This window comes from Furipterus horrens, unplaced genomic scaffold (assembly GCF_987537825.1).
Source record: "Furipterus horrens unplaced genomic scaffold, mFurHor1.1.pri manual_scaffold_1, whole genome shotgun sequence".
Lineage (NCBI taxonomy): Eukaryota > Metazoa > Chordata > Mammalia > Chiroptera > Furipteridae > Furipterus > Furipterus horrens.
In genome coordinates, this window is record NW_028327171.1 from 172,764,885 (window position 1) to 172,788,373 (window position 23,489).

The 23,489-nt window shown below is 37.6% G+C and overlaps 1 protein-coding gene across 3 annotated transcripts in view; it reads right to left on the bottom strand.

The window, feature by feature from the left end:
- Positions 1-23,489, bottom strand: part of TTN (titin) — a 269,733-nt gene that overhangs the window by 163,731 nt on the left and 82,513 nt on the right. For 2 of the 3 annotated variants that reach the window (XM_090281173.1, XM_090281165.1), the window contains exons 47-71: positions 20,326-20,607; positions 19,564-19,842; positions 19,165-19,446; positions 18,735-19,013; positions 18,359-18,646; positions 13,257-13,535; positions 12,458-12,745; positions 12,071-12,349; positions 11,682-11,960; positions 11,315-11,593; positions 10,440-10,727; positions 10,004-10,291; positions 9,340-9,630; positions 7,047-7,334; positions 6,359-6,451; positions 5,951-6,236; positions 4,940-5,120; positions 4,652-4,741; positions 4,290-4,557; positions 3,919-4,179; positions 2,150-2,359; positions 1,867-1,944; positions 1,742-1,768; positions 1,273-1,332; positions 869-952 (exon numbers count right to left, since the gene is read on the bottom strand). In XM_090281173.1, the coding sequence (XP_090137299.1) occupies positions 869-952; positions 1,273-1,332; positions 1,742-1,768; positions 1,867-1,944; positions 2,150-2,359; positions 3,919-4,179; positions 4,290-4,557; positions 4,652-4,741; positions 4,940-5,120; positions 5,951-6,236; positions 6,359-6,451; positions 7,047-7,334; positions 9,340-9,630; positions 10,004-10,291; positions 10,440-10,727; positions 11,315-11,593; positions 11,682-11,960; positions 12,071-12,349; positions 12,458-12,745; positions 13,257-13,535; positions 18,359-18,646; positions 18,735-19,013; positions 19,165-19,446; positions 19,564-19,842; positions 20,326-20,607 (5,607 nt within the window). Of the gene's footprint in view, positions 1-868; positions 953-1,272; positions 1,333-1,741; positions 1,769-1,866; positions 1,945-2,149; positions 2,360-3,918; positions 4,180-4,289; positions 4,558-4,651; positions 4,742-4,939; positions 5,121-5,950; positions 6,237-6,358; positions 6,452-7,046; positions 7,335-9,339; positions 9,631-10,003; positions 10,292-10,439; positions 10,728-11,314; positions 11,594-11,681; positions 11,961-12,070; positions 12,350-12,457; positions 12,746-13,256; positions 13,536-13,645; positions 13,928-14,329; positions 14,609-14,851; positions 15,134-16,300; positions 16,589-16,730; positions 17,019-17,158; positions 17,438-17,531; positions 17,811-17,901; positions 18,181-18,358; positions 18,647-18,734; positions 19,014-19,164; positions 19,447-19,563; positions 19,843-20,325; positions 20,608-21,151; positions 21,440-21,559; positions 21,848-21,968; positions 22,248-22,357; positions 22,637-22,732; positions 23,012-23,166; positions 23,455-23,489 lie in introns of all 3 variants that reach the window. The other variant, XM_090281190.1, reaches the window with a different exon arrangement.

Below are 23,489 nucleotides of genomic sequence, written 5' to 3' on the forward strand. Positions count from 1 at the left end.
TATAAAAATGCTTTCCTCTAGTTTTGAGATTGTATTAGTCATAAAACTGGAAGGTTTTATTTTTTTAAACTAAATTTCTCCTGAACCTGACTGAAAAATAGATCAAACTTTTAACATCAATTGTAGTGGGGAACATGGGACTAGCATGTCAAACCCTGGAAACTACTATAGTAGTGGTGGCTTGGCTATGAAAAAATTGTGACTTGGAGATGCAAAACTTTTCCCGATTATTGTGGGAAAATTTTGACAGCAATTCTGAACCCTAGCCAGTCCCAGTGAGTCTATTGACTAATTTAGCTCAGCAATTTTGGGGCACAGGTAGTACTTATTGAAATATTTGAGAGGAGCAATGTCCTGGCATACTCAAGAGTTCCTTATTGGTGAACTCAATCGTTAGCTTAAAAAAAAATCGAATGTATTAAAGATATCTTAAATCATATTTTTGTAAATAAAATAGTAAATTTTAAAGAGTTTAATGTAATTGAGAAAATACAAACTGTAATTTGACTTGTATTAAAACTAAAACTAATATGATTTATTTCCATAAACTCACTAGAAAATGATTGCATTATTTTATTATCAATATGTGGTAGAAAAATATGAAATGTGAAGTCAGTTTGCCAGTAATGCTTAAGTAATTCAATTAAGATAAAATATTTTAATACTAAGCACTGTTGTTGGTTTGGCGATTTTCAGACTGTAGGCCCATGTCTTATGCATTTATATACTTGATCAAATAATTTACATTTTTAAAGGCAATTCAACCTGTAACCACTAGAGGGCCAATATGTTGCATTAACCAACATTTTCCAAGTCTGCAATAGTTAAATTCTACATTTTTGACATTTAGGTAGAGAACATACAGTACCTTCAATGCGTTTTCCTGGTGGTTTCTTTTCTTCAGGTGATGGTACCAACAGAGGGATAGGAGGAACAACCGTAGGAGGGATTTCTGAAAACAAAACAAAACAAAAAAACCGCCATCATGAGTTATGTAGTTTGGTTTCCTATTTTGGTGAAGTGTAAGAGAGTCTCATGAATTTCTTTCTGTACTTCAAAGGTGTTATAGTACCAAGTCATCAATCAGATAAAATAAAAGTAGGATATATTTATAACTATCATATTCTTTTGCTTTGATATTTTTTTATTGCACACTGCAGAACACAACACGAAAGAATGTGTTGTGGCTCTCTGCTATGGTTTTGCATTAGTAATTGTCTAGTGGTAGATACTGTTACCCCCAAGCCCAGGAGTTTTGGCCCTGGATCTCACCTTCTGGTGGTACTGCTCTGATAGGCATGGTAGGGATTGGAACTCTGGAGTCAGGAATATCTGAAAAGGGACATTTAATGATAAGCAGAGGTGGGTTGAAAACACAGGTATTTATCAGACAACTAAGATGTGTTTGGTTGTTAGGCATTTCCAACTTCAGAACCTAACATACAGACACAAACCATATAGCAAGTTGTGTATACAGCCACACAGGCAAGTTTACTCTCTGTGAAAATTTTTGTTCTATGGCCATACCAGTCAGCATGACCCCAGATATCGGTTGAATGAGACCTTATTATTTCAAATTTCCCATACTACCCTCAAAGCCTAACATTTGTATTATTTTCCTGAGAAATGTTTTACTGAAAAGAAGAGGTAATATTTTTAGACGTGTTAGTTTGGCTTCTTCAATTACAAAATTACACTGAATGTATTCTAAGCAAGGACTGATTTATTTTCTAAAACTCACCAGGAGGCTTCATCTCAAGTTTGATTTCTGCAAAAGAAAAAAACACACTTTTATGTTTAGAATCATCTCGGCAGGCTATTTTGTTTCAGGGACTGCAATGGGGTTTTAATGTGGGGATTCCTGACCTTTAGTTGTTAAGTACAGCTCTGCTGTGCTCCTCGCTTCTCCTCTTGGCTCCAGTCGAGCAATTACTGAATAGACACCTACGGAAAAAAACCATCAAATTTTTGTTTTCTGAAATATTTACAAATAACACGTCTTTATATAGATATAGTATGTGTTATTTATATTTCTCTTTCCCCAAAACACCATTTTATGTGGAATTACAGCATGTACATGTAAACTAGGGTAGAAATATATAAAACAGACAAGGCTTAAACTATGTATTCATTATGTCAATTACATTACCTTCGTCATCTGGGGTCACATTGTGGATGGTCATATAATGGCAGCGGCCATCATTCCTAAAGTTGTATTTCTGGCTCTCAATCAGTTCTGTTGGTCCTTTGTACCATGTTACAATGGCATCATCAAAGGACACCTCGCACTCGAAGGTGGCAGACTGATGCTCGCTCACCACAATGTTCTGTATGCGCTTTGTAAACTGAATTGGTTCAGCTGTGTGAGTACAAAGAAAGTCACTGTTAGACTGTATAGGAAGAAATTTCTTTCACTGTGCTTTCTCCTGAGATATATAGAGTCTCCCTCTTTTTATCCAGTTGGAAAATAGCAGAAAAATGCTGAAAATATACAAGAAAATAATGCACTTAAATGTATTTCCATAGGATCAATGTAGAAAAGTATAAAGAAGTTCCTGAAAGTCCTTAAAATGTTTACATAAAGACAATAGTCGAGGGTGCTTATGATCCAAAAGTAAAATTACACTTTAAAAATGTTAGCAAGATGAGAGTTTCAGATAAAGGAGATACAAACTTAATATTACTCTATAATTTATTCTCCTTTGAAATTCTTTATTTTGTAAAATTATTTTGCTATTCAGGATCTAGAATGTTTGTTATCTGACATGTATAACTTTCTCTGTGAAATAATTTCAAATTCAATAAGAAGTCTGTGCTCCTAGACTTCAGAAGATTCATTTTTAAGAGTTCTGAAGCCTGCTTTGTAAGCACCTGTGGGCACACACGAAGGAGCCAAACCAGTGAGCATGGAGCAGGTGCTTAGTAGGGGAATGGGATGGAGTGGAGGGTCTTTCTGCCAAATTTCATCTGGAAGTCCAAAATTCAATGCATTACAGCATCATGAACATCGTAGATGCTGTATGTATGCTGATGAGCTTTTATTTGGCAGGATCATAGTAAAATATGCATTATTTTAAAAATGCTAAATGGTTTCAGCTGGATCCTTTAAAGTGAAAACTATTTTTAAAACTTTTGAACTTGAAAGTACTATCAGTCATTGTGATTCATTGTAAAGCAAGTCAGAGGAGTTGCAATGCTTATGTGAGTAAGTCATATAGTCATGGTTCAGCAACCATGACTATATGGGCACCAAAAACTAGACTTAAAGTAGATCCCACCATTATAGCCAAAATGTTGCTAAATATGGTGCAAAGGTGCCTTCAGATAATGCATACAATAAATGGATTAGGAAATGAATATTTATGCTCCTAAATCTCAGGATTTCACTTTATTTCAGAGATTCATAAGGTTAAAATATGATCCTCATATGGAATAATGGTTTTTGAAAAATAGCTGCTTATCATACATCATATGTTCTGTTAATTTTATCTATAAATTTTCATGCCAATAGAGTCTAATTCCTATAAGCAAAATATCTACTCCTAGTCAAGACCTTCTGGATATACAGCCACGAAATCTAGTCCTTTCCAAGATTTCTTTCTGGGAATCAGAATCATAGATGTGAGAATTACAGGATTTAGTAGAATAGTAAAGATTCATTGAATTTAGCAGAATTATGGAATTTAACAGAAATAACTGTTAGAAAGTCATGTCTTTGTTTAGATTGAAATCTGCTTCTGGTCAAAAAGAACTATGCAAAGGCATTGGCACTTATGTCAATATGTCCCTTCTGATGTATGAATTTTGTGATGTGAATGAATGCTATGAGTGTTTGCACTGGGAAATGAGAACACACTAGCATGCCCACCATCTGCTATTGACGTATGTAATAATAACTCTAGCCCTTCTTTCACCCACCTTCAATCCTGAGCTCTGCTGAAGTTTCAAGGTCTTTGTATTTGCAGGTGTATTGCCCCTGGTCTTCAGCTCGAACATCTGCAATGGTCAGTTTATGGACTTTGTGTTCCACTTCTGTTTTATATCTACCTTGGGGTTTAAGGATTCTGCCATTTCTGAACCACTCAGATTTTACATTTGGCACAGAAAACTGGCATGTCATGGTGCAAGTCTGGCCTTCTTTCAAAGTAACGTCCTGCAGGTGCCGTTCCCAAGCAGGCTCTGTTGGTGTGACACAGTATTGCATTAAAAAAAAAAATATCGTAAGCAGGTATGCTCAACCATCAGTTAATCTCACAGATTTTTTTTTTTTTAAGTAAAACTCTACTTACCAATTACAGTTAGTTTAGCACTAGCAATGTGTGGGCCACACACCAGCCTATAATTTCCCTGATCTTTAAGTTGACAGTTTTTGACTCTGAGTGTATGTCGATCACCGTCAATGCTTATTTTAAATTTATCACTGGGTTCCAGTTTTACAGTCCCTTTGTACCATGAAAGCTTGATTTCTGGATAATTAATCTTGATGTCAATTTCAAACACAGCATCATTATCTTTCAAAACTGTCTGATTTTCAATATCCTTGATCAGAGTGACAGGCTAGAAGAAAAAAGAATTAAAATTTTAGTCACTCCTTCCCTTTTAATTCCCAATAATAATTGGTTCCCTTTATTATCAGCATCCTAAATTTTACCTCTGTCTGTGACAGTCTTTGCTGAATAAATGATACAAGTTCTTCAAATTCCTTTTCTTCCTTCTCTGACTTCTCTATTTCCTCAATTTCCTGAGAAGAAAAAGAAAGGATAAATATTACATATGAAATAAAATTTGAGTTATATTATATTCAGCTTCCATTCTCGATGCTGCTTAGGTTATATTAAATGATCTTATAAAACTGCAGGGTTCTGGAAATTCAAAAGGCATATGTTAGAGGTGTTCAATGTGAATTTTTAAAGATGATATTGTTTACAAAATATCATACCAATCTATGTGTCTCTTCTTCTTGACTTTGCTTGAACAGTTCAAATGCTTGAAGAAGACCGCGGAAGTCAGTAATTCCATACATGCGGGCATATTTTTCATATTCTTTAGGGTCAACATTTTTGAGAAGTTCCATGATATCTATTTCTTCTTCCCCAGAACCCCTCTTTAAGGCTGGAGTCCTAAGTAAAATAAGAAATATACATAAATCACCTGTCTTCTACTTATTTTGAATTGTCTATCATCATTCCAAGGTTATAAATGTCATTACAAGATATTTTTTTTCTCACAAAGAATACTTCTGTGTCCTTTATTCAAGAATTATTAATCTTATCATGTTAACAATGAAACAACAAAAACTGTGAGTGTGGAGATGGAGTGGATTAAGATCGGACCATTGTTATAAAGTACAGAAGTTTGATAAAAGAGTTTTAAAAGAGAAAGAATAGCAAAAACATTTTTGTAAACTTTACAACTGAAGAGCCTATTGAGAGAATTACAAGGAAAAATAATAACAGCAATATGAAGCATTAATAAAGGATAAATATATGCCATGAGAAGAATGTATGGAAATTAAATGTTGATTACTTTAATTATCCAATAATTACGTTGAAACATAAATTGTGTTGAAATTATTGGTAATTGTAAAAAATGTTGAGAATAGTTGATCTAGAAGGTGATTCAAAGTATGAGAAATCATACATAGAAACAAAAATTTCATACCTAGACACACACACAGGCGTTTTTATACAGGCCATTTCTTTTGTTTAAAATTTCAATAAAATTTTATCTTAATTTCAAAACTTCCTCATGATTATTCAGAAACTGACCCTAATGAACCTCTAACTTCCACCCAAATTTTGTGTATCTGCTTATCCTTTTCTGTGAAAATGTCTGTGTGCTTTTGCTCTTTCACAATCTGAATCTTGGAGGGTATGGCCTGTGCCTTGTGAGAGGTCTGTTTTGTGGGTGGAAAATCAGTGTTGTTTTTGCTGTTTTTAACTGAACTTACTTTTTCAGCATTGCTCTAAGATCACCTTCAATTTTTTCTTGTTTCTTCTTTTCATCCACCTGTAGGTTAACATTACTTTCAATTTCGCCATGTTTATTAAATGCGACACATCGGTATAATCCTGAATCAGTTTTCGTGGCATCTTTAATCTCCAGCTTTGCTTCATCGCCTTTCTGTTGGATAGAAATGCGACCTCCCGGGTTCAGCTGTCTCCATTTCCCTTTCGTCCATTTAACGTTAGGGAGTGGGTCGCCACCAACTTTTGCAATGAATGTTGCAGTGGTTTCTAAGGAACGATGAAGACAAATGAATCAAGAACTTCATTTTCCAAAATCAGTTCTTCTCAGATTAAATCAGTAGTAAAATGCACAAGCTACGTGAAGATGTATTTTTTAATGGAGTACTTACTTTCTACCACTTTGATACTCTGTGGTTCTGATACGAAGAAGAGTTTCCCGTCTGCTGCTGCTTTCTTAGCTGCTGGGGCGGCAGTGGGTTTGTCTAAAAAATACATTTACATGTGTTGTTATCACAATGACCTTAAGACTGTAATAAATAATTGTCTTGGTAAAAAAAAAAAACTTTTAAGAGTTTGGCAGAGCTAAAAATAGCATGCGTTCTAGGACTCACTCTATGTGAAAGGGGACTGCAGAAGATGAAGCAGTTTCACATACACTGGTAACTAGTTGTAGCTGTCACATGCAGGGTGAACCACAATCCTATTAGTATCAAATCTTATATTTCCAGACTTGGCTTTATTATACATATTTATGCCAGGACTATGACACCAGACTATACCTTATGTCACATTATTATAGCATCATTTTGGAACTTGACTTAATTTTACCCTCTTGTATATGGTGAAAGAGGTTCAAGAAATATGGTGTTAATCTTAGGGTAATTTCAGGCAATTTTAATTTAAATTATTTCCATTATATTATCTAATATTTAGTTATAATAAGGACGTTATAAATTGCAAATGAGCATTCACTGATGTTTCTGAAAATTGAATTCCATTCTTATATAAATTGTAAATAGCAAATAAATATAAGTAGTTGTAGGCTTAATCTGAATAATACTTTTGAGACACCTGTACCTTTAATGGTCACTTTTGATTTGGAAGTGTCACTTCCAGCCACATTTGAAGCTTTACACACATAGTCTCCCGAATCTGTTTTAGCCACATCCTTGAGTTCCAGCACAGCAGTCCCATTAGCGAAGCTGAAACTGCATCTGTCTGAGGTCTTTATTTCCCTGCCAGCCTTCAACCACTGGATCCTGATTGGCTCTGAACCCTGGACGTGGCAGCTGAGCTGCACCAGTTCTCCTTCACTCACTGTGACTGGACTGAGGTGCTGATCAAACACAGGTGGTTTCTTAGGTTCTGGAATTAAAAGGATATGTTTAAACATAAAATACAAAGGAATATAAAAGGAATGTAAAGGCAAATAAGTATTAAATTCCAGGAAAGAAACAAGTTAAGCCTCCAGCAGATAACACTGGTTACTGCTGAACTGAAGCTGGTTGATTTCTCTCTGAAGTCAATAGTTACATTTGTTGAATTAAAAAAAATACAGGTTTTAAAACAAGCAAAGAACAGATACCATACTGCCCATAAATAACCTAGGCATCTGTGCTTTCTGATTGAGCACTGCAAACATTGTATTGGCGGTTATTATAACTGTGTGCACATGACTGATTCTCTCATACCTGGGTACAGCTGCATTTTTGCTGAATTCTAAAATCTAAGGGCTTATTGGGGAATTCTGCTCACCTAGATCAGCAATTCTTGCTACCATCTGGGAAAGAAAGCCAACATTCGAGTAATCCATGAGCCCACATCTTAATATGTGATTTTCTCTGATGTTCATCTTTAGCTATTAAGTGAAGCTATAGTAGCATTTAAAATCCAATCTTCGCCCAAAGGAATTAGGAGTTGAAACTCAGTGTGCAAATGAAAATCAATTAAGAAGACACAAGTAACGTGGTACAAAGGCCAGGCACTACTCAGTGTTATGCAATGATTTTATGTAGTGGTTCTGGGACTTATAGATAAGAATTAGGCAATATTCATGACTGTAAAGATTAAAACTTCTGATGTCTACTCTTTCTTAAACTTCATAGATAAATAGCCTCAGAATGCTATAGAAAGTTTTATTTACTTAATAGCAAAAGCATCGGGAATGTAAACCATAAATATAAGCCACTGCAAAACACATATTTTTCATTTTATAATGATGTTTTAAAACTAAATGAACTTAAATCTTATTAAATGAGTGATAAAATTTGAATTTTAAGACAACTCAATAATATTAGCTTATTAATGATATTAACCTATTATCTGTATACCCTGATATGGCCAAATATATCACCAAAGTGGGTACTCAATTCCAAGTTGCTTTTAGGAGGTTAATTTGTAAAAAACTTTTAAAATTGAATTTATTAGGGTGACACTGGTTAACAAAATATTACAGGTTTTGGGTGCACAGTTCTACAACACATCATCTGTACACTGCATTGTATATTCACGCCCAAGTCAAGTCTCCTTCCATCTTCATTTATTCCCCTATGTCCTCCTCCACCTCCTCCTGGCAATCACCACACTGTAATCCATGCCCATGAGTTTTTCCTCCCTTTCCTCCTCAATCCTTCCACCCCTCCCCCAACAGTTTAAAATGGCTTTGATGAATCATCATAATCATCTGGGTGAATCCATTATGGTCAGAGGATCAGATTGAGATGATCGCCTTAAACAATATAGTCTATGTCTTTGCCTCAAGCTATGACTATGTATTTAAATGCATCTTCCATAATGATATATGCAGCAGTATCATTCCACTCATCTATTTTTTTCTTTTTAAGCAAATTTACTCTTTTATCTGGGATTAATGTTCATTTTCAGGCTAAAAGATTTGGACAATATATGTCAAACAATAATCCTTTAGAAATATACGTTAAAAAACAGCATGTTCCAGAAAGTGATATAACTTATAAGAAGCAAAGCTAATGCAATATTCAATGATAAAAATTTAAAAATGTATCAGAATAAGTGTGCTTCATAAAAATTTATATGTCACGTAGGCATGAATTTCAAAGTAGACTTTCTCATGGCCTGAGAGAATTTTGGTATGTGATTTAATATCTAAGACTTTTAGTTTATTATATAACACCTACTTAGCTGAACTATATAATTAATTAACTTACAAATAATATATATTTTAAGTAAACATATGGGATTATGGCAAGCCAATTAAATAAGGTATGTTTATATCCATTATAACTTGGTCGACAGAGTTGAAGAAGAAATGAGCATATCAGAGGTAATGCCCGTGACTGTCTCATAGGCAGTGACGAAAAGCACAACAGCGGGGGATATGTTGAGAGCTAACCTTTGATGACAACTGAAGATGTACACAGAACAGCGCCTGCATCATTCGACACTTTGCATGTGTACAAACCAGCATCGCCCATGTCCGCCTTCTTGACTTGCAGCAGCAGTATGTTGTTCTTGAATGTGATTTCACAGTTAGAAGTTGGATGTATCTCAATATTATTCTTGTACCAAGCAACAGTTATCGGCTGGGAACCAGCAACACGGCCCTCAAGTTTGAAAGAATTCCCTTCTGTTTCTTCCACTGTCTCTGAGAGCTTTTTAGTGAAACTTGGTGGAGTAAGCCGCTCTGTAAGAAATTGCAAGGACATATGAGGTAGAATCCAGAAGCAGTTATTAATATGAGGTTTTTCAAGAAAAAGAAGTCATATTTTTTAAATTAAAAGTCAATGTTAACCAATTAAATACAGAATATCAGTGTGTGTTCCTAAATAATTCAGTTTCTTTCCAAAGCTCATTCTAAATTGTTAACTGACATAAGGAATAGATAATAAGAATATCTAATGGCCATTTACAGAACCAAATAGTTGTAAAAAATAAAATAAAAGGGAGGTTGGTCTTTTAATCATTTTTATGCCATTTGTTTAAAAATGTGTCCTAAATTTTATTTGTTTCTAATAAAAACTGCCCCCTTAGTATATGACATGCAAAATAAACAGTACCTTTTATAATAAGTTGAGCTGTGCAGGAGTCCTTTCCCACCTCATTCACAGCATGGCAAGTATATTGTCCAGAGTCTCCCTTGTCTACTTTCAGAATTGTCAGGTGGGCAGTGTTTTCCAGGTAACTAATCTGGTAGTTGCCTCCACTTCGTATCTCTCGGTTGTCTTTGGCCCAGCTGACCTTTATCGGTTGTGTCCCCGTAACATGGCACTCAAAGTCTGCACTTTCTCCCACCACGGCATCCACAGGGACAATGCTGATGTCAAAGAAGGGTGGGTTCTTCCCCTCTAAAAGGAGAGCAGAAAGACAAGGGTTCAGATTCCCTATCTGGACCATCCCCATTTACAGATATCATGATGTTTTCTCCCTAGTTTTATATCTGTGTAAAAAAGGTTCCAATTACAGAAACGGAAAGAAGTTTAAGAATCCACAAACCTGTGAGGATGAGCTTGGCACTGGAAGAAGCAGACCCTATAGGATTTGTAGCTGTGCAGGAATACTGGCCTGCAAGACTCCGATCTGTTTTAAAAATATTGAGAGTGGCTACATTATCTAAGAACGATGTTTGCACATTTGGGCCATCTGTCACCGGCTTGCCATCTTTATACCAGGACACTGAGAGGGGCTCTGATCCACCGACAGCACACTCAAAAACGACTGGCAGTCCAGCTGTTTCTTGAACATCTCTCAATTGTCGAGAAAATGATGGTGGAAGTTTTTGCTCTGTAGGAACAGAATTAAAGTAATAAAAATACTTCTGGACATGTTAAATTTACTGGATATTCTTTTCACAATTATTGTTACCTAGATAATGGTACTTCTACAAAAATATCAGGAGGTATCAAAACCTCTTGAATGAACTTGAACACAGATAAGAACATGGGAAATTTGAAGCAAAAGTGTCACTTTGAGGCCAGCCTAATGCACAGTAGGTGCAAAGATATATAAGCCAATAGACAACAGATTGGCTTAGGTACACTTCGATATAGGCAGCAGGTTCTCGGCCTCTTCAAGATTGCCTTCTAGCAGTTTGATGACAAACTCATAGGGTGGGATTTAAAAAATATGGTCAATCATTTTTCTTAAAGAATTAATTAAACAGACAAAAGATTATGTGATTCTTACAACTGAAGATATAGTCATCTCTATCTGTAAAGGATACAAAGAGATACCCCACGAATTATAGATGGAATGACATAAGCAGAAAATTTTGCATTTGGAAAGAATTTCCTAAAAAGAAGGCCCTCACCAGTTATTTTAAATCTTGTTGAAAAGAAATACAAATTCATTCATGTCTGAAATGTAATCACCTTGAACAGTAAGGAAAGTTGATGAAGAAACTTGTCCAACACTGTTTTCAGCTCTGCAGATATATTCTCCACTGTCATTACTGTCAACCTGGTTGAAGACCAGTGTAGCAACATTGTTCCTAAAATGCATTTTGTAAGTGGTAGTGGGTCTCAACTTTGTATCCCCTTTATACCAGGATACGGCAATTTCAGGGGTCCCAGCCAGTTGGCATTGTAAAGAGGCAGAATCTCCAACTGTCACCTTGACAGCGTCCAGCTGCTTCACAAAATACGGTGGTTCTGCAGGCAAGAGAGATACTGAGTCAGGAAGGAGACTGACTTTATCTATCTTTATAGATAAAGATAGGAATGTACAGTCAAGACAAACCTAGGATCAGTATTTGTGCTGAACAGGAATCTTTTCCGGAAGCATTTTCAATGTAACAGTTGTATTGCCCTGCGTCCTCTACTGCGGTACTTGGAATTTCCAGGATTGAGGATTTTTCAGTTGTGGATATATTGCACCTCTGAGAAGGAGAAATATTTACTCCATTTTTCTTCCACGTGACTGAGATGGGAGGAGTTCCAGTGTATGTGCCCTCTAGGATCAGGGCTTTTCCTTTCTCTATGCTGTAATCATTGAGCCTCTTCACAAATCTAGCTGAGGCTATAAACAAATGGGAAACATGAAATCAAACACACAGACACACAGACACAGACATATCTCTTAAGTCATGCATGTTCATTGTGAACACATGGAATAGCAGTCAAACAAACCTTTGACAGAGAGACGTGTTGTACAAGAAGCTTTGCCCGCTTCATTACTAGCTATGCAGGTGTATTCTCCACTTTGTGATGTATCTACATCAAACAACTCCAGTTCAGCAACTGAATCTTCCAAAGACACATTACACCTGTCCCCTGGTACTAGTTCGCTGCTACCCTTGAACCAGCTGACACTGATAGGAGGTGTTCCTTTTATGATGCTTGTGAAAGTTACATTGGCTCCAGTTAAAACATCCATGGCATCAGGTTTCTGAACAAAAGATGGTGGTTCTAAACCGAAAAGCAGACACCAGAAAATTTTAATATTTTTGATGTGTGATGATAAGAGTGTTTATAAATTATGAATTACAATTCTATTTTACTGTATTTTTAACCGACCTCTCACAGTCAAAGGAGCGCTGCATTCATCAGAACCAGCCACATTAGTAGCGACACATGTGTATTCCCCAGCGTCTGATTCTTCCAGCATGTTCACAGTCAAAGCACAAGTATTATCTGTCAGGGTGGTCTGGTATTTCCTTCCACTGCTGATCTCATTCCCCTTGTGGAACCAGGAGACAGAGATCGGAGGTGATCCATAGACTTTGCACTCCATTACAGTCGAGGAGCCGCACAGACCATTCGTTTCTTTCAATTTTCTTGTGAATGAAGGAGGAATAGTTCGTTCTAAATGTGACAAAAGTCAAAGAAGCAAGAGACAACAATTATAAAATGATTTGAAAAGAGAATTACTGTCTTTTTGATGGAATATGCCTAGATTTATTTGGATCTTTTGTGAGAGTATCAAAGAATTCCCTATAGGGTCCCACAATTGAAAGCCTTAAGGATCCATGGGCAAGATGTGCAAATCGACTTGTTAGGGATTTTGATTTCCCTTTGCTGTGACTCATTTTATGGTGAATTATTCATGCATAAGTGATAGTGGAAGACCAGTTTATCCTCATCCAGGGATTAATTTTACTTCTTGCCCTGAATTGTGGAAGTTCCTTCATGAGAAAGGGATATAGCTTTTTAACTTTGTTTTCTTCTAACTCTATAGGTATGTTACCTCTGATCTTGCTGATTCAGAAAATGTCAGACTCACGTCATACTTCAGATGATGGATCTTCCCATACATATTTATGTAAGTCAAGAACTTCATTATAATTACATTGAAACACAAGCCTCACCAACCAACCTGAAACTTGAACTGAGACTGTGCAGCTGTCTTTGCCAACAGGGTTTTGCACCTCAAAACTGTATACTCCACTGTCACTGGGTGCCACGTTGATAATCTTAAGGCCAGATACTTTGTTGAAGAAACTTATTTTGTATTTGCTGTCACTTGTCAGTTCTTTTCCATCCTTAAACCACTTGGTACTGAGTTCAGGTGTGCCAGTGACCACACACTCCAAGGTGCAGGTGTCTCCTGTGCTAACGTTTAGGGATCCTGGTTTTTCCACAATTGCAGCAGGTTCTAAAGTGAGATAAAATTGCATCCAAATTTTAAAATCAAATCGAGAAAGTAAAGAAAATGCACGTGCTGGTAAGTGTAAGCCTTGTGTATCACACCCTGTTTGCACTAACCGAGAACCGACAGTGTGGCGAAGCATTCTTGCATCCCAGCATCGTTTTTGATCTGACAGGTGTACTTCCCAGCACTAGCAGTTTCTGCCCTTGAAAACTGTAGGGTTGCAGTATTTTCTGAATAAGAAATCCATATGTTGTCACTTTCTCTAACAATCTCCCCCTTATCTTTGAACCACACCACTGAAATTGGCTCAGCGCCTTCAATAGTAGTCTGCAGCTGCACTTCTTCACCCACGATGGTAGAAATGTCACTGAGCTTCTTCACAAATCTTGGTGGTGCTGATGAAAAAGAGGTAGATTTAAAATGTGCGGGCTTAATTGTATTTCCCTTAAATTACAAATGCTAGGAATCAAAATAGCAATAATGTGCTGTTTCCATATCTCAAGTAAGAGGCATTTTGGGTGAATGGGAGCAGGCATACATTAGAATTAGTAGGAAGCAGCAAGAGTTGAACGTTTTGTCCTCCCCAGCTTTCTAAATCCAATCAAAGCCTATTGGAAAAATTGTCTAAAAGAATACTTGGTAAGATTTAGAAATGGGATGCACCCCAAACAAAAAGATTTGGAAAGGGAAAAGTAGAAGAGACAGCTAGTGATAAAGAAGTGGGCAACAGTGAAGGGGCCAGCAGAACATCAGCATTAGAAGGAGCACAGTGCAGAAGAGAACGAAGTCACTCTAACCTTTCAGAGTGATAGAACCAACACAAGTGTCACTGCCCACATCATTCGTGGCTTTACACTGATATTCCCCAACATCTGCGGTGTCGACATTCAGTATGTGAATACTTGTAAGGAAATTCTCAGACATAATCTTGTACTTCTTGCCACTCCTAAGTTCTCGCTTGTCTTTATGCCAAGAAACTTGAAATGGGGCAGTACCCTGAAGCTCACATTCAAGATGAACATCAGCTCCTTTCAGTGTCTCAATGGGATGAGGCTTTTTGCTGAAAACAGGTGGTTCTAAAATTGGAAGGTGATTAAGTTAGGGGGAAAAGAAAAAAGGAAAATTAGGTTGTATTCTGCAAGAGTATAGTTACAATTAAGAATCAGTTTTCCATTCCATTGTAGAGAAAACATTGATTTCAATTTTCTATTGTATCCTTTAAAGATTTTAAGATACCGATGGAGAGTCCAATAGGGTATTATGAGGACAGCTAGAGGGGAGGCGAACGTGAAAAACATGAAGGAAGGGTAGGATCTGACCTTTCACTTTTAAGGAGGTGCTGCTGCTTGCACTGCCTGCTGCATTGCGGGCCTCACATGTGTAGTCGCCGCTGTCTTCAACACTGAGATGGTGCATTTCCAACACTGCCACCGAGTCCAGGAATGACATTCTGAATTTACTGCTCTCTTGAATTTCAGTTTCGTCTTTGTACCACAAGACTCTGATTTCTGGAGACCCTCCTATTTTACATTCATATCTTGTGTGTTCATCCTGTTTCACAACTCTTGAAGGTTCTAGCTTTTTAATGAACCTGGGTGCTTCTACAAGACCAAGAGGAAAAACACAAGATAAAGAATGGAAAACACACATATACCTCAAGATGAAGTAAAACAAGGAATCTCTGTCAAACAGAGAGGTTTTAAAATACATTTAGTTTTGCAACCACCCTTATAAAATATTATTGCAGAAGGAAGGTCATTTTTCTAGTGCAAAATCAGAGGCAGAGTGTGTATCTGTTGGTGGAAGTACCCTGAGGCTCACAGGGAATAAGAGAATTTGAGTATTTCCTGTATGTGAATCAGTGGAGGACCGTCTATTTCCAATGGCTGAAAAGATATCTGTTATGTACCATGACAACCCAGAATAGCAAAATTGGGTCAGATATTTTAATATTTTTAAAGTGCCACTTTTTCTTCTAGGCTTTAGATATTTCTTCGAACTTCATAATTTTCTTTTGAAGTGGGGAGATCAATGCTTGCTTCATTAACTGAAGAAAAATATTCAAGCTTAGGGTGGTAAAGATGGTTAGCTACATGCCATAGAGCAAGTAGGCTGCTGAATCTAATTCTATTTTAATTTCAAGATATTTATAAACCATCACTACCACAAAAACTTTAATAATGCTCTAATGGGCTGACCAACAGTCTACTGAGTTAAGTATTTAACTTCTTGACAACAGTAGCCACGAACATGCTACAGAAGGAAATACTTATCCTCTATAATGTCAGATACTGATTAATACCCACTCTGCTGGCTTTCACAATTATTTAAGAGGGGCTAATGGAGGAAGACTTGACATAATTAATTTGGACTCTTCTTGAAGGGCTTGGTAGCTTCGGGCTCTGCTGTTCCTTAGAGTGACAAAATCCATTTATTTAATAACTGCTGTAGAAAATAAGTCATTTGAGATAACTTTTTTGTTGTTGTTGTTCTAAGATAACTTCCTTCAAACTTGGATTTTCTTGCAATTCTGTGAAAAGTTTTTGTGCACTCTCCCTCTAATCTCTATTTTTAGCCTTTGAAAATGGACTTTCAGTCTATTTCTAATAAAAAAAAATTAAAACTTGACCCCATTTGAAAGGTCCTGGATTCATATGATCACTGCTAATTCCTAGGCCATGTCCTAAACATACCTTTCAGGTACATCCTTCTTCTTACATTTTAAGATACTGAAAATGGGGGAGAGACCTTGTTCCTAAGACAAGTACCTTGTACACCCAGATGAGCAGAACAAGAGTCTTTTCCAGCCACATTGCTTGCATAGCAGCTGTACTCCCCAGCATCACCTTTGCCTACTTTGAGAACTGTCAGAGTGGCAGTATTTTCCACCAACGTCATCTTGTAGTTGCCTCCAGAGCGAATCTCTCGGTTATCTTTGGCCCAAGTGATTTTGATTGGTGCAGTTCCAGTTACATGACATTTAAAAGAACCACTTTCTCCAAGAGCAAGATCTACTGATACAGGCTTTAGATCAAAGAAAGGAGGCACTTCATGTTCTGAAAAGAATGAAGACCAACATGGTGACTTCAGTTTTCATGCTCCTAGACATGGAGCAGAAACACAGTGGGACCAGAGTTTGGTGGCCCAGAGCAGTGGAGCTGCTTTACAGTGAAGAGGGTAATGTGCTGAGCTACTCACCTGAGAGAATGAGTTTTGCACTTGATGAAGCAGTTCCAAGAGGATTAGAAGCTGAACAATTGTACTGACCAACATGACTCTGGTCAGTTTGCAAAATCTGAAGAGTTGCTACATTATGAACAAAAGATGTTTGCAAATTAGAGTCATCTTTCAAAAGTACCCCATCTTTGTACCAAGACACTTGAAGAGGTTCCGAGCCATTGATGCGACATTCAAATGCCACTGGGAAGCCAAGAGTCTCATGAACATCCTTCAGTTTTCTTGCAAAAGTAGGGGGAAGTTTGCGCTCTGTAAAGAAATTACAGATAAACTTTATTTATAGGAGAAAAAATATCTACAATGTATTTCAGTTCACTAAAATTTTGATGTTTTTAAGAAAAGGGATTTATCAACGCACAGCAAGACTTCTTAAGCAAAAGCATCATCACCTTTGATAACAAGCACAGCTGAAGAAGCAACTGCCCCCACACTGTTTTCTGCCTTGCATGTATATTCTCCCACATCACTATGGTCCACCTTGTTGATTATTAAGGAGGCAACGTTATTTTTGAATTGCATTTTATATGCAGGAGCTGATCGTAGCTTTGTGTGTTCTTTATACCAAGAAATTCTAATTTCTGGGGTTCCATCCACTTTACACTGTAAAGTTGTAGGTTCTCCAATGGCTGCTTCTGTGTGTTGCAGAGGTTCAATAAAATAAGGTGGTTCTAAGGTACAAAGAATGGTAGATGATCAATTTTACTAACTAAAAGAAGATGTTTTCAAAGAAAGAAAAATAAAAAGAGGTAACTGTAAACACACCTAAGACAGACACCAGAGCTTCACAAATATCTTGACCAGCTTCATTTTCTATCAGGCAGCTATATTGTGCATAATCCTCCACCGTGCTGTCAAGAATTTCCAGGATAGTAGATTTTTCTGTCATAGTAACACTGCATTTCGGAGACTGTACAAGAGGGAACTCATTCTTCAGCCAGCTCACTGAGATGGGAGGTGTGCCAGTATATGTGGCCTCAAGAACTATGGGGTTTCCTGTCTCAACACTGGAATCAGCCAGTCTTTTCACAAAGGTGGCTGGTTCTATAAGGAGAAAATATGAGGGTAAAGTTGACATCTTCAAATGAAGACAGAAAAATCTTAAAAGACACATGAACTGAAGAGAAGAGCAAACCTTTCACAAAAAGATGTGTGGTACAGGAAGCACTGCCAGCATCATTAGTAACAAGGCAAGAATAGTCTCCACTCTGCAAAGGCTCCACCCCAAACAACTCCAGCTCTGTGACAGAATCTTCCAGAGAGATGGTGCACGATTCCCCTGACACCAGTTCCCTGCTGCCTTTAAACCATTTGACCGTGAAAGGAGGGGTGCCTCTAATGACACAGGGGAATGTGAGGCTCACTCCAGGTAAAACTTCCACAGAATCGGGGGTTTGTTCAAAGGACGGTGGTTCTAGATACCCCATCAGGGAAGGGGAAGAGCAAGAGAAAGAAAGAAATCTGAGTGAGAAATGCTTTTGCTATTTGAAGAAAAGGAAGCCAAGATTAAACATGAAGACAAAACGAAGAAATTTTACTGAGTCATGAGGAAGAGATGGAGAGAAGCAGCAGCCTGCTCCTTGCTCACTGACCTTGCACAGTCAGCACTGCCGAGCATTCTTCAGAACCAGCCGCGTTGGCAGCCACACACGTGTAGGTGCCTGTGTCGGCAGGCTCCAAGAAGCTCAGCTTCAAAGTGCAGACATTTTCTGAAAAGCTGGACTGGCATTTAGGCCCACTAACGATCTCATTTCCATCCTGAAACCAGCCAACTGAGATGGGGGCTGAGCCAGAGACTCGGCACTCCAAAACCACCGAGGCCCCCAGGGTGGCGTTCATGTCTTTCAGCTTGCGGATGAAGGAAGGAGGCACAACTCGATCTATGTGGAGAAGGGTAGTTTTCTGTTTAAAGAAGAGCTTTATTTTTTCCCCAGGAAAAACAACATTCGTAAACCTCATACTACTTACCGGACACATGAACAGATACAGTGCAGTTACTTTTACCAACACTGTTTTTCACTTCAAAGCTGTATAACCCCTTGTCACTCATTTCTGCACTGGGGATCTTAAGTGAAGCCACTTTGTTAATGAATGTAATGTGATGTCTGCTGTCTGCCGATAATTCTCTTCCATCTTTGAACCACTTGGCTGAAAGTTCTGGTGTTCCAGCCACTACACACTCTAACGCAAAAGGATTTCCAGTAGTGACAGTCATGGGTTCTGGCTTCTCTACGATTCTGGCTGGTTCTAAAAGAAGAAGTATATTATATTGAAAATAAAGGCACCTTCCAAACTAAGAGTGTAGTCAATATGGGGTAAGAGTAATATATTTGCAGAAAAGGATCATTGGTCAATCAACTCGATTTTTTTCTCAGGTTGTATGTACTTTGTTACTAACCTAGTACAGTCAAGACTGCTGAACATTCTCTCATTCCAGCATCATTTTTGATTTGGCACACATATTTTCCAGAATTAGATGCTTCTGGGCTACCAAGCTGGAGGGTTGCAATGTTGTCAATGAAGGAAATCCTTGTGTTTTCACTCTCTCTAATGACTTCACCTTTATCTTTCATCCAGACAACAGAAATGGGCTGGAAGCCTTCCACTACAGCCTGTAACTCAACAGCATCCCCCACAAGGGTTGAGGTGTCACTTAGCTTTTTCACAAATCGTGGAGGTTCTGATTAAAGAAATATGTGGTTAGGAAAAAAATGAGAGTAACGTCCACATATATTATTGGTCAAACAAGAAAAGATGAAAGGAAGAGACATGTATGTTTGTGCCCATAAATACAAACCTTTGAACTTGACAGTGCAAACACACGTGTCACTTCCCACCTCGTTAGTAGCTTTGCAGTGATATTCTCCTACATCAGAGTCTTCAAGATTAAGGATATGAAGACTTGTGTCAAAATTTTTTGAAGTAATTTTAAATTTCTTGCTGCTTCGAACTTGTTTTCGATCTTTAACCCATACTACTTCAAATGGGGGGGTTCCCGAGATTTCACATTGTAAGATGACATCAGAACCTTTAAGGGCTCCTACTGGAGAAGGCTTCTGGGTGAAAACAGGAGGTGCTACCAGAAAAAAAAGAGATAAATGAGAATATTTGCTTACTCAAAGGGAAAATAATTAGAATCTGCAATCATTAAGGTTGATAATTCTGGAGGGGTTGGGGGATAGAGGGACTGAGCAAACAGGAAAAACGACACATGGACAACAGTATGGTGATTGTGGTGGGGAGAAAAATGGGTGCAGGTTGGAGAGGGTATAAGGGGGATAAATAGTAATGTAAAAAATACAATAAAAAATAAACTTAAAAAAATAAAAGCTTTATCTGCAAAAATAAAATAAACAAATAAAACTGAAAAAAAGAATGACTGGTGTGACCATATAACAATATGCTAACATAAGAAATGACAATTCATAAAAACCAGTTTAAGAATTGCAAGCAAATACCCTTAACTAGGCTTTTTACTTTCGAGTTGATAACGTTACTGAGAATGACTCTAACTAAATTGGAGGAGAAGGGAGAGAGGAAGAAATTTAGAGCATCTAACCTTTCACAGTCAGGGCTGTGCTGCAGCTGGCATCACCAACACCATTATGAGCTTCACAGATGTAGTCTCCACTGTCTTCAGCACTGGCTTCATTGATGGTAAGCAATGCCACAGAATTAACGAAGGACATGTTGTATTTCCAACTTTCGTGAAGTTCACTGTCATTTCGGAACCACAAAACTTTGATTTCTGGGGAGCCACTTATTGTACATTCCAGTTGGATGGATTCTCCCTGCTTTGCAACTTTTGAAGCTTCTAATTTTTTAACAAACTTTGGAGGTTCTAGTAAATCAAAGAAAAAAAAAATAACATGAATGTAGTTGAAAACCCTGCGCTTATGTAAACTGGTTTATTAAGAATATATTTTCTAAGAATTTCGTGATAACATAAATTGTCTTTTCTAGTAAATAAGCTTTTAATATTTTTAAAGAGAAATAAATTGGTAAGTTTATTTGTAGTTTGAAAATATACGTTAAAACATACAAGTTAAATGTATTATAGAGATACTTGATTAAAATTTAGTAATGATAAATCAGAATGCCATATAATAGGAAAGAATGGAAAAAGAGAATGGATAGTTTAAACAACATTTAACAAATTTCATGAAACAATACTTTTTGATAGGATTACACTTAGAGATACACTAACTTAAATAACAACATAGAGAAAACAGAACTTTGATTAATGTTACATCCAACACAGATATATAAATTGTAACATGATCCAGTTAGTTTATCTCAAAAATGTAAAGACTAAAGAAATTTTTAGAAGACAATTACACAAAAATGGGGAAGAAGAAATATCAGTAAATGCCACGTAATGATACCTTTCACGCTGAGTTGAGCTGAGCACATATCTTTGCCAACATCGTTTGTTGCTTGGCAAGTATACTGACCAGAATCTCCTTTGCCTACTTTAAGAATTCTCAAATGGGGAGTGTTCCCCACACATGTGATTGTATAATTTCCTCCAGGACGAATCTCCTTGTTATTTTTTGACCAAGTGATTCGCATTGGTTGAGCACCAGTAACATGACACTCAAAGTCAGCACTTTCCCCAGCAATAACATCTATAGATACAGGCTTGATGTCAAAGAAGGGAGATTTCTTAGGTTCTGGAAGATGAAAAGAAAAGGCAATGTGTGTTTTTTATGCTTTTGTCATTGACCATTTCTACTTTGACGATGAGCAAGAAGTCATGGTTTGTAAAGAGAAAGTTTAACATGGGAACAAACCTCTTGCTGTCAGTCTAGCACTAGAAGATGCTGTTCCCAGTGGATTGGAAGCTGAGCAAGAGTACTGGCCAGAATGATTTAAGTCAGTCTGCAGAATTTTCAAAGTTGCCACATTATCTACAAATGATGTCTGTAGATTTTCATCATCTCGTAAAAGTACCCCATCTCTATACCAGCACACTTGGATGGGTGCAGAGCCATTTAATCGGCAAGTTAGTGTAACTGGTAACCCAACAGTTTGTTCAATGTCCTTTAGTTGTCTTGCAAAGGAAGGTGGAAGTTGGCGTTCTGTAGGAAGACAAATGATACCTGAGGCATTAGTAGATGAAATGAAAATTTCCCTGATAAAGATAAAAGAGTTGAGATAAAGAAAAAAGAAATTCTTTAATTTCTAAAATAATATCATCACCTTGAATTCTGAAGATAGTTTTAGAAGAAGCAGTTCCTATACTATTTTCTGCCCTACATGTGTACTCTCCACCATCATTGATATCCACTTTATTAAAAACAAGTGTGGCCACATTGTTTGTAAAGTAGGTCCTATATTCAGGGGTGGGCCGTAACTTGGTATCTCCTCTGTACCAAGACACTGTAATTTCTGGTGTCCCAGCAACTTGGCATTGTAAAGAAACTGAATCTCCAACTGAGGCCTCCAGAGGTTCCAGTTCCGTAATAAAATAAGGTGGTTCTAAAGAAGAAAGGCTCACAATTAGCAACTGGAATGAAAGAAAACCAAACAGACTGTGCGTCCTGGGAGATGAATTCCAATCATTGAAGACAGAATAACTGACAACGCACCTAATGTAGATACCAGAGCTTTGCAAACATCCTTTCCTGCCTCGTTTTCAATCTCGCAGGAATACTGTCCTGCATCTCTTTTTGTGCTATTCAGAACTTCCAGGATGCAAGTTTTCTCTGTTGTGACTATATTGCATTTTTCAGATGGAGTTATGTTAACGCCATCCTTTTTCCAGGTAACTGAAATAGGAAGTGTTCCAGTGTAGGTGCACTCCAGAATTATGGATTTCCCTGGTTCTACAGAGTGATCGCTTAATTTCTTCACAAAGGCAGCTGGTTCTGGTAAGCGACAAAGCACAGTGGTTAAACACAATAAAATGCAAACAAAGAGATCAGTGTACAGAAAATAGGAAGAACAAATGCACTTGAGCAAACCTTTTACAAAAAGACGAGTAGTGCAGGATGTTTGGCCAGCACCATTAGAAACCACACAGGTATATTCCCCACTCTGAGAGAGGTCAACATTAAACAATTCCAGTTCTGCTACAGTGTCTTCAAAATAGATGTTGCACCTGTCTCCTTTTGCCAGTTCTCTGGCACCTCTGAACCAGCCAACCTTGAATGGAGGGGTTCCTCTGATAACACTTGTGAAGGTGACATTTTTGCCTGGTAGTACTTCCAAAGGCTCAGGTTCCTTCACAAAAGAGGGTGTTTCTACATAGACATGGAGGACAATGAAAAGATGCTGTAAGCTTAAAACTTAGGTGCAATTTTGAATAAAAAAAGAAGAGCACTTTTGAATGTGTGTCAACCTAGATGTACACCCAAAGAGGCATTTGTAAGAAAGAATTTGAGTGTCTGACACTAACCTTGTACAGTCAACACCGCACGACATTCATCAGACCCAGCGACATTAGCAGCCACACATGTGTAAGTGCCCATATCTGATGAGTCCAGAGAATTCAGCTGCAATGTGCAGACATTATCTGAAAATGTGGTTTGGTACTTTGCTCCACTGACAATCTTGGTTTTCTCATGGAACCAGGCAACAGAAATAGGCAAAGATCCAGCTACTTTGCACTCCAAGACGCAAGAAGTACCCAGCACCCCACCAGTATCTTTCAGCCTTCGTGTGAAAGACGGAGCAACCATTCGGTCTGTGTGAGGAAAGGCAAGAGAGGCATCATGACTT